The sequence below is a fragment of the Microtus oregoni genome, unplaced genomic scaffold, assembly GCF_018167655.1.
Source record: "Microtus oregoni isolate MIOR12 unplaced genomic scaffold, Mior012 000005F_ref0000423, whole genome shotgun sequence".
Classification (NCBI taxonomy): Eukaryota; Metazoa; Chordata; class Mammalia; order Rodentia; family Cricetidae; genus Microtus; species Microtus oregoni.
Window position 1 is genome coordinate 26508505 of NW_024543064.1, and position 9666 is coordinate 26518170.

General features: G+C 55.7%; 2 protein-coding genes across 2 annotated transcripts; both read left to right on the forward strand.

Moving 5' to 3' along the window:
* The first annotated feature begins 459 nt into the window (after positions 1 to 459).
* Tekt2 (tektin 2) lies at positions 460 to 3794 on the forward strand. Its single transcript, XM_041652824.1, has 10 exons — positions 460 to 505; positions 1147 to 1352; positions 1439 to 1564; positions 1725 to 1930; positions 2358 to 2501; positions 2584 to 2698; positions 2826 to 2933; positions 3042 to 3185; positions 3352 to 3431; positions 3581 to 3794. Exons 2-10 carry the CDS (start codon positions 1197 to 1199, stop codon positions 3792 to 3794), a joined length of 1293 nt encoding a protein of 430 aa, XP_041508758.1. The 5' UTR covers positions 460 to 505; positions 1147 to 1196.
* Positions 3795 to 4459: 665 nt separating this feature from the next.
* Positions 4460 to 9270, forward strand: Adprs (ADP-ribosylserine hydrolase). Its single transcript, XM_041652365.1, has 6 exons — positions 4460 to 4697; positions 6947 to 7043; positions 7290 to 7497; positions 7576 to 7760; positions 8058 to 8158; positions 8610 to 9270. The coding sequence occupies exons 1-6, from the start codon at positions 4481 to 4483 to the stop codon at positions 8900 to 8902; spliced, it is 1101 nt and encodes a 366-aa protein (XP_041508299.1). The 5' UTR covers positions 4460 to 4480; the 3' UTR covers positions 8903 to 9270.
* Positions 9271 to 9666: the final 396 nt, after the last annotated feature.

Consider the following 9666-nt stretch of genomic DNA (forward strand, 5'->3'; position numbering starts at 1 on the left):
AAGCAAGCACCTCCCACTTCTCAGGTGGCAGCCCCACCCTCCACTTGCCCGCCAAGTCCAGACATCTCTACCTATCTCTACACTTGTGGGAATAACACCTTCTGCCCGGCAAAAACAAAACAAAACAAAACTTTTTTTTATGATTTCAAACACTAGTAAAATTGTTGAGCAAAGCAAAGCCAATGGAATGTGTGCTAGATACAAAGCCTAAGGTATATTTTTTTTTTTGTTACTCCATCCATTTCTGCAAGGAGACGAAAACAAAGCGAGCCGGAGCGCGAGGCCTTTACTCGACACACTAGCCTTACTTTTAAAATCTTGTCGGTGTAAACCGTTGTTCAAACTAAAATGTCTAGTCCCTAGATTCGCAGCTGGAGCTCAGGTGATACCCCGCAGGGGCGCAGGTGACTCCGCGAGGAGGGGGCGGTTGCTAGGCAACCAGAGACGCAAACAACAGGCGTTCCCAGACTGGGGCACCGAGGGCGAAGGAGAGCGGGGAGATCAGGTGAGAGGATCCGGATGGTGGAAGTATCCTTGGCCGCCCTCCTAACCCAGACCTCTGGCCGGTGTATCGATTGAAACCCCAAAGGCGGAGCCTGCGCAGGCAAAGGGTCCTGCCAAGACTCTGATCCCAACTCCTCCTACGGAGCGGCCAGCCTGCTCCTCCTCTGTACCAGGGCGGGGCAAGAGACCCGGCGCCCAGGTAGCTGGTTTCAGCCTGGGTGCGCCAGCCCAGTCATACCAACCCTGGAAGGGAAACAACGCTTCTTCTCCCAGATCCCCTGTGAACCGGGCCCACAGCCTAGGAAAGAGCTGATTGTTGGAAGTAGGGGTGGTAACAGGATTAAGGGGTATGGTCCCTGCCATCCCTTCACTAGGCATTTGGCGCTTCCTACACACACACACACACACACACACACACACACACACACCACGGGCTCTCTTCCTTCCTTTCCACGCCCCTGGATCTGCAGGGCTTTGTGCCTGAAGATGGACCGCTAGGAAATATAGCAGATTGCTAATTCCTCCCAGGAAATTGAGCTGGGGACCGAGTTGGATCCCTTCCCAACAGGCTCTGCGGAAAAGGTCTTAGAGCCAAGAGTACAGGATCGGGGTTCAGAAAGGCATCTCTCTTTTTTTCTGCAGGTGGTGGTCTGGAACAGGCCTAAGGGTCTCAGACCCTTAGCTCCTTAGCCATGGCTACACTCAGCGTCAAGCCCAGCCAGCGCTACCAGCTCTCGGACTGGCGCACCAACAGCTACCTGTTGTCCACCAATGCGGAGAGACAGCGGGATGCTTCCCACCAGATCCGCCAGGAGGCCAGGATCCTTCGCAATGAGACCAACAACCAGGTTGGGGGGCCGCTCAGCCGCCCCATGGGCCATGGGAGGGCCCTCAACCACAGACCCTCGTTTTTATTTGGTTCCATCTCTTCCAGACTGTATGGGATGAACACGACAATAGGGTCCGCCTGGCAGAGAGGATCGATACGGTCAACCGGTGGAAGGAGATGCTGGACAAGTGTCTGACAAATTTAGACGCTGAGATCGACACGTTGACACAGGCAGGGAGCCGGGGCCGGGTACCAGCGGGCTCTGATGCAATGGCCTGCCCCTCCCATCCCACTTCCAGATCTGGGAAGCTATGCTCCCCTCTACCAAAGTGAGGATCGCAGCGATCTCGTAGTGCATCGCCCCACCAGCCCCTGTGCCCTTCCTTTCTAGATGAAAGAGTCCGCAGAGGAAAACCTGCAGGCCAAGAACCTGCCTCTGGATGTAGCCATCGAGTGCCTGACCCTGCGGGAGAGCCGGCGAGACATTGACGTTGTGAAGGACCCCGTGGAAGAAGAGCTGCTGAAAGAGGTGGAAGTCATTGAAACCACCAAGAAGGCTCTGCAGCAGAGGACCACCCAGGCCTTCCAGCAGCTGTGGTGAGGCAGAGAAGGGCCTGAGCACACTCACGCACTCGAGGCATCACGGGTTTTGTGGGCAGAGAACCCGGGCTTCTGGCAGAAGCCACGGCTCGTTTACAGCCTGCTTTCCGCTGCCTACTCCTTGTTAGGATTCTACTCCTAGGCAGCCATTGTTCTGTAGCTGAAAGCACCTGTCGCTGCCCTCAGCACCTTATCGTAAGTGTGTGTGCGCGCGTGTGTGAAGCCACACACCCGGGCTCTGTGTCTGTGGGACACTCACGAGGCCGTGCTGCTGTCTCGGATTCAGCAGCACCTGCATGGTCATACACAAACACACAAACACACACACACAAGCCCTCAGTATCTTCACATACCGCTGTACCGGCTGCATCCCGGAACCCGGGGGGGGGGGGGGGGATGGCACCAATGCAGTTTTCTTCCCCAGCCTCCTGCAGGAAGTCCGGCAGCAGCTCAATTCTGACCACCGGGACAAAATGGAGACACTGGATATCGACAGGGGCTGCCTCTCTCTCAACCTCACTTCCCCAAACATCTCTCTGAAGGTTAACCCCACACGAGTCCCCAAAGAGTAAGAAAAGTATTTCAGTCAGCCCTTCCTCTGTCCCTTGGAGGCCACATCCTGAAACCCCACTGTTTCCTCTCCTCCACAGCTCCACCACGCTTCAGCAATGGGATGACTTCAGTAGGTTCAACAAGGACCACGCAGAGGCCGAAATAAAAGCAGCCATAGAGTTGAGGGAAGCCATTGCCCTAACTATCGCTCAGGTGACTGAGACAAACCGACCTTTTATGTTTCCTTCCCCACTGACCATATGGCAGCCCCTTCCCGACTTAAACAGCAGCCTCACGCGGCCATGACCCTCTTCTTGCCTGGCCCCCTCTTGTCACACAGACCAACAATGAACTTGAAGCTCAGAGGGTTGCAACAGAATTTGCCTTCAGGAAGCGGCTCCGGGAGATGGAGAGTGTGTACAGTGAGCTCAAGTGGCAAGAGAAAAATGTGAGTCTCTCCCTGTCCCTTCCTCCCCTGCTGTGAGGCAAGGCACTAGATGCCCTGCTCGGGCCCGAGGGTGCGTCTTGCTGGTGGATAACAGTATGTCTACCACAGACCTTAGAGGAGATAGCCGAGCTGCAGGCAGATATTCGGCGCCTGGAGGACGACCTACGTAGAAAGATGATGAACTTGAAACTTGCACACACCCGGCTGGAGGCCAGGAACTTCCGGTCCAATGTGGAACTCTGCCGGGACCAGGTACGATGGTCCCCACTGGGGACCGCCCTCCTCTGCTAAGGAGTCCTCAGTATTATCCCTGCCCAGGTTCCTGGGGGAGCAAGCGTTCTGGCCCAGGGCAGCCCTGAGGCCAGCTGAAGGGCAGCGTGGCCGAACTGCGAATCCCATCCTGCCCTTCTGCCTCCAGCCCCAGGATGGTCTCATTGATGAAGTCCACCAGTTGGAGGCAACCATTAGTGCCTTGAAGCAGAAGCTGGCCCAGACTCAGTAGGTTTAGAGAGGGGAGGAAGGGTGGGAGACACTGCCCAACCATGGGACCTTACTGCCTGCGGGTCCCTGTGGGCTTTAAGCTGGTGAAATGATCTGGCCCTCGAAGCCTCATGCAGGGCTGTGAGCTCTCGATGCCTCCGCTACAGGGATGCCCTGGATGCCCTGTTCAAGCACCTGGCCCGGCTGCAGGCTGACATTGCGTGCAAGGCCAACTCCATGCTGTTGGACACCAAGTGTATGGATGCCAGACGCAAGCTGACGGTGCCGGCTGAGAAATACGTGCCCCAGGTGGATACCTTCACGCGCACGACAAACCGTGTACTGAGTCCACTCAAAACTTGCCAGCTGGAGCTAGCCTAGCCTTGGTGGCTGCGAGAGAAGGGAAGGTTGGGTGGGAAATGAGGAGGGAGCAGTGAATCTAATAAAGATGGAATTTCTCTTTTTTTTTTAAAGATTTATTTATTAATTATGTATACAGCGTTCTGCCTGCATGTACACCTGCAGGCCAGAAGGGGGCACCAGGTATCATTACAGATGGTTGTGAGCCACCATGTGGTTGCTGGGAATTGAACTCAGGACCTCTGGAAGAACAGTCAGTGCTCTTAACCTCTGAGCCATCTCTCCAGCCCCAAGATGGAATTTCTCAGGCCAGGCTTTTCTCTGATTCCCATGAAGGTGGCTGAGAGAGAGGGAAAGAGACACTCCATTTGGATGATGGAGTGGCCTAGGCTTCAAAGGGGTCAAAAGTCCAAAACGACAACATTGGAGTAGGCAACATTCTTGTTCAGGTTCTTTTCAAAGGGACCTCCGCAACACTTCAGGGGGCGGTAGGTTTGATTCGTGTCGCCCTTTACAAATGCGAGGGTCGCCGGAGCGAAGCACACGGGGACTGCGGGGCGCTGCGGCGCCAAGCCCTGGGTGGTGCTGTAATCTGGGACGCACACTGAGACTCCGGGTCACAAGGGGGCGCTGTGGGGATGCGGGGGGCGGGAGGACCGCGGAGGCGGCAGCGTCGGCGCCGGAAGTGGCGCCTAGCCCGCGCGCGGATGGCGGCGGCGGCGGCGATGATGACGGCGGCGGGCGGCGGCGGGGCCGGTGCGGCCCGCTCTCTCTCGCGCTTCCGAGGCTGCCTGGCTGGCGCGCTGCTGGGAGACTGCGTGGGCGCTGTCTACGAGGCCCACGATACAGTCAGCCTGACGTCAGTCCTGCGTCACGTGCAGAGCCTGGAGCCGGACCCGGGCACGCCGGGCAGCGCGCGGACAGGTGGGCGGGGCGCCACCCGCCGGGTCCCCACTTCTGGGCGAGGGTCGTGCGGCGAAGCCCCGAGTGTGAAGGCCCCTGTGACCCGATCGGTTCTCCCCAGCTCTCCGGGTAGTTAGGTCTCCCGCCGTGTCCCCTGTTAGAGCGCAGACCTCGCCTAAAACCTTAGCGTGAGCCAGAGCCCACTCATCCGGTTCGTTGGTGGCCAGCTTTCTGAAGCTGCTGGCCCGATGTGGGCGTCGGCGGGCACTGTCCCCAGCCTGTGAAGATAGATCCCTTCCCTCCAGCTCCGGTCCAGATGTCAGCAGAGGGCTCGCTCGGTTCTTCTTGGAGCGTGTGGAGAACAGTCAAAGCGGGCTGTCGTCAGATCCCCGGAGGACACCTTAAGTCAGAGGCGTTTAGAGATGGAGGAAGGAGAGGCAGGAAGACAGTCACAGAACCAGAAGGAAGAATTTCAGGATGGAGGCACTGGTGTGCTTCAAAAAAGTGCTGCTGGTAGTCTTGGTCCCAGAAAGCCATGTCAAGTGTGTCGAGGAGAACATGGAAAACAGGTGTTAATGAGAGCAGAGATGAGGCAAAGACAACTATTTTTGTTTCATTGTAGTTTGGTAAGATTTTTTTTAAAAAAAAGTGTTTTAGGTTGAGTGGTAATTGGAACTCTGTGGCTGCAGAAAACCCAACATAAGGACTGAGTGAAAAGAGCTCACACAACTGAGGAATCCTAAGGAGGTTCTGGCCTCTGGTCAGGCTCAGGTCCGGGAACTCAGCCCATCTCCTAAAGGCCTGGTTTGTTCCTCTCTGCCTTGAGATTGCCTTTGGGGGATGACACACTGACAGCCCTTTCCCTCCATGTGGCTCCCGTAGCCCTGGAGTAGAGGTTCTCCTTTTGCTACAGTACCTACAAAAGCTGCAACCCGAGTGTGGGGCCTGGCCCTAAATAAGCAAGTGGCAATAAGAGATGGGTGGCTAATAGTTACCATGTGGTTAGGCAGAGGTCGGCCTCCTGGTTGGCTGGGACTGAAGAAAGGTGCCCCCCTCAAGAAGATCAGGGCACAGTGGGCAAATGAAGGGTGTGTGATTGAGGATAGGAGACTGGGAAAAGAGCAACCTCTCACCTCAGGGACTGGCTGAGGGAGACTGGGGAAAGAGCAACCTCTTACCTCAGGGACTGAGGTGGCCTTTATCTTCATCTTCGGCCAGGCTGAGGGAGACTGGGAATGCAGTTACTGTTATGAAGCTAAGATGTAGGGTCCACCAAAAAAGAAGGAAAATGGAGTTTGGGCTACATGGAAGGAGTGGACTGGCTATTTGAAGAATCAGGGAGGCACTTATCAGGAGAGTCTGTTCTCTAACAGTCTTCTCTTAAGTGAGGCCACATCACTGCCCCTAGCAGGTTAGTAGCCTCTTTGAGTCTGACATGTTAGAAGTACGAGAACCTGCACCTGTAATCCCAGGAAGAGACAGGAATCTGTCTATTCTAGGCCAGACAGTACTACACAGTGAGACCCTGTCTCAAATACAAAACAAAAGGGACAGGAGAGATGGTTCGGCAGCTAAGAGCACTGGCGTTCTTCTAGAGGACCCAGGTTCAATTCCCAGCATCCACATGGCGGCCCACAACCATCTGTTAACTCCAGGCTCAAGGGATCTGATACCTTCTGGCCTCTCTGGGCACCAGGCATACATGTAGTACACAGACTCGCAAGAAGGCAAAAATACCCATACACATCAGTTTAAAGAAGGGGGATGTCAGAAAACCTGCAGCTGGGGGGAAAGGAGATGAGGTGGGTAGGGAGCTACCCTGGCTGGAAGGACTTGACCCAAGTGTCTTGTGTCTGTGAGGTGGAGGGTGATGAGCAAGGAGGGGGCCATACTCGGAAGAGTGTGGATACCAAGCCCATGAACTGAGACCTCTTCCTGAAGGCAGTGGACAGCTGTTTGATCAGGAGAATGAAGGGAAGAAGGCAACCTCTTCTTATGAAGAATTTGTGTCAGCGTTGGAGGTGGGAAGCAGGAGAGCCCACATGGGCCATACTGAGATAATTAGCGGTGAAAGAAGAAGGTAGTGGAAGGGCTCCCTTCAGAAATCACCAGGGCGTCATGACCCTTGGGGAGTAGCCAGTTGCTGCAAATCCCAAGGCTAAAAGCTGAAGAATTCATAGCTGGCAGGAGGGAGGGGTAAAAGGTCAGCTGTTGGGCATTCCCCCAGAGCCCTTTGGGACGCTCTAACCCTGCCTCCCTCTTCCCTGCAGAAACATTGTACTACACAGATGACACCGCCATGGCCAGGGCCCTGGTGCAGTCCCTACTGGCCAAGGAGGCCTTCGACGAAGTGGACATGGCTCACAGGTGAGGGATGTGATCCTGGCGTGAGGCCAGGCAGGCAGTGGTGCTGCACCCCTCAAGAGAGGAACTATACCTGTGCATACCCAGCAGGGCCTCTTCTCAAGGCTGACAGCAGCTCCCTGAGCTGAAAGTGACTGCACGGTCAGTACAGGCACCTAGGCACTTCGCACCTCCCTGCCCTGCGCAGCCCTTTCTTCTAGCTACGGGAGACATCTTTGAAACTCTGTCTGCCTTCTTTCTCTTTACCAGGTTTGCCCAAGAATACAAGAAGGACCCTGACAGAGGGTATGGGGCTGGAGTCATCACTGTCTTCAAGAAGCTCCTGAGCCCCAAGTGCCGTGATGTCTATGAGCCTGCCCGGGCCCAGTTCAATGGAAAGGGCTCCTATGGTAATGGAGGTGCCATGCGGGTGGCAGGCATCCCACTGGCCTACAAGAGTATCGAAGACGTACAGAAGGTACTGGACAGGCGGGTCACAGACACCCCTTTCCCGACTGATCTGTAGAGAAGTGACAGTGGCTCATCCTCTCCACAGTTTGCCCGGCTCTCAGCCCAGCTGACCCATGCCTCCTCCCTGGGTTACAACGGTGCCATCCTGCAGGCCCTGGCTGTACACCTAGCTCTGCAGGGTGTTACATCCAGTGAGCACTTCCTTGAGCAGCTTCTGGGCCACATGGAGGAGCTGGAAGGTGATGCCCAGTCGGTCCTGGATGCCAAGGAGTGAGTATGGGCTGGAGCTGGGGGTGAGGGGGTCAGAGTGTGCAGGTCAGGGGTGGGTGTTGGCAGTGCAAAGCCGGGTCTTCCTGTCTTCACTGGCAGCTGTATGGAGTGATAGGAGGAGGCCCTTTGTCTCAGTGAATAAATGGCCCTCGGTGTCCGAGAGAACAAAACATCTCTGGTCCTCTCCCACCCAACACTGGGTGGGACCTGATGTCCCCATTCCTCTTAAGGGTCCCTTCCCCTACCTGTGTCTCTGCCTGTTCACTCTGACCTCTGAAATCGTTTCCCAAACCCCAGGTTAGGTATGGAGGAGCGTCCTTACTCCAGCAGGCTGAAGAAGGTTGGAGAGCTGCTGGACCAGGACGTGGTGAGCCGAGAGGAAGTGGTGTCTGAGCTAGGTGGGTGGACCCTGACTGATATATTCCCCAGCTGTCCTCAGAGGGCTACTGGGACAGCTAGAGCGCTTTGTAGGGCCCCTGGCAGGGCTGTGCACATGGTGCCTGCAGCCTTAAGGATCAGTGTCCACAGAAACAGCAGCCAGTTGTCGATTTGTCTACCAGTGTGATTATGGATGTTAGTTTACCTGGTGCCTGTGCCCTGGGCACCACAGAGTGTTTTACAGTGACTCACATCTCAGTAGCCCTGGGAGAGAGCAGGAATCACAGCCAAGGACAGGCCTTACTGGGATCTTGCCTGGCCACCAGCAGGTGTGGTGGCCCCATGGTCTGACTGTAGAGCCTGAGGTCTCAGGCATGGCCCTGCACAGAGCTGGGAGGGCTGGCTCTTGGCAAGGGCAGGACGCCTGTGGCAGGGAGGGAGGTCAGGTTCCTATTTCCGGCTTTCCCACAGGGAATGGCATTGCTGCCTTTGAATCTGTGCCCACCGCCATCTACTGCTTCCTGCGCTGCATGGAGCCTGATCCTGAGATCCCCTCCACCTTCAACAGCCTGCAGAGGACGCTCATCTACTCCATCTCACTTGGTGGCGACACAGACACCATAGCCACCATGGCTGGGGCCATTGCTGGAGCTTACTATGGGATGGAGCAGGTGCCAGAGAGCTGGCAGCAAAGCTGTGAGGGCTACGAGGAGACGGATGTCCTGGCCCGGAGCCTGCATCGGGTCTTCCAGGAGACTCTGTGAGGACACGCCCATCGGGACCAAGGACAACTCAGGTTGCAACCAGAGTCCCTTTAAGCTTGGGACTGGAGTCTGAGGGACAGTGAGGAACTGGTGCCTCCTTGAAGCATTCTTTTCCATCTAGGACATGGACTTCAGTAGGTGGACTTGACCTGCGGATACACCATATCTCCCTGTTGGGTTTTAACCACTGTGACAGGACAAAGCCAGCAGGTTGTGTGGCTCTTGAGACTGGCGTCTGCATCCAGCCCATCCATTGCCGACCTGGCCTGGCCCCTCTCTGGAATGGGGCTCCTTGACAGCCTCTGGTGGGAGTCACAGCAATAAACGTTTTTTTGTAAATTCCAGCATATCCTGCGTGTTTCCACTGGTGGACTGTCTTAAGTAGTGACTCCCTGCCTGCTACTGTTCTAGTACTGGGACCCCAAGACGGTAGCTGCTGTGTTGTGGGGCAGTCTTGTCCTTCCAACCGGGGAGGACAGAGTGGGCCTGATCAGTGACTTTTCTTATTGGAGGTCACACACTGCTGTCAAGGCATCTGGGCAAATACCTTGCTTGAGATTGAATAGAAACGGGCCGATCGTTCTGACCTGGATGCCCTGTAGAGTGGTACAGAGCACCCACCTCTGATGGGAGTGGGGTGTCACCCCAGGTATCCCAGTGAACTGTGTTGTATGCCTCCTGTGTCTTGGGGCCCAGGCTGAAGGCCTTGGTTTGCAAGGAAGTTTTTTATACTATTTGTTACAAAGGACAGTTGATGGTAGGAG

What these genes read in the sequence shown, in the direction of transcription:
- Tekt2 (XM_041652824.1), top strand. Translation starts at nt 1,197, where the DNA reads ATGGCTACACTCAGCGTCAAGCCCAGCCAGCGCTACCAGCTCTCGGAC. An exon ending in CAGGCCTTCCAGCAGCTGTG is followed by an intron (nt 1,931 to 2,357) that starts GTGAGGCAGAGA and finishes TTTCTTCCCCAG; the next exon opens with CCTCCTGCAGGAAGTCCGGC. An exon ending in CAGAAGCTGGCCCAGACTCA is followed by an intron (nt 3,432 to 3,580) that starts GTAGGTTTAGAG and finishes CCTCCGCTACAG; the next exon opens with GGATGCCCTGGATGCCCTGT.
- Adprs (XM_041652365.1), top strand. Translation starts at nt 4,481, where the DNA reads ATGGCGGCGGCGGCGGCGATGATGACGGCGGCGGGCGGCGGCGGGGCC. An exon ending in GTATCGAAGACGTACAGAAG is followed by an intron (nt 7,498 to 7,575) that starts GTACTGGACAGG and finishes TCCTCTCCACAG; the next exon opens with TTTGCCCGGCTCTCAGCCCA. An exon ending in TCGGTCCTGGATGCCAAGGA is followed by an intron (nt 7,761 to 8,057) that starts GTGAGTATGGGC and finishes CCCAAACCCCAG; the next exon opens with GTTAGGTATGGAGGAGCGTC.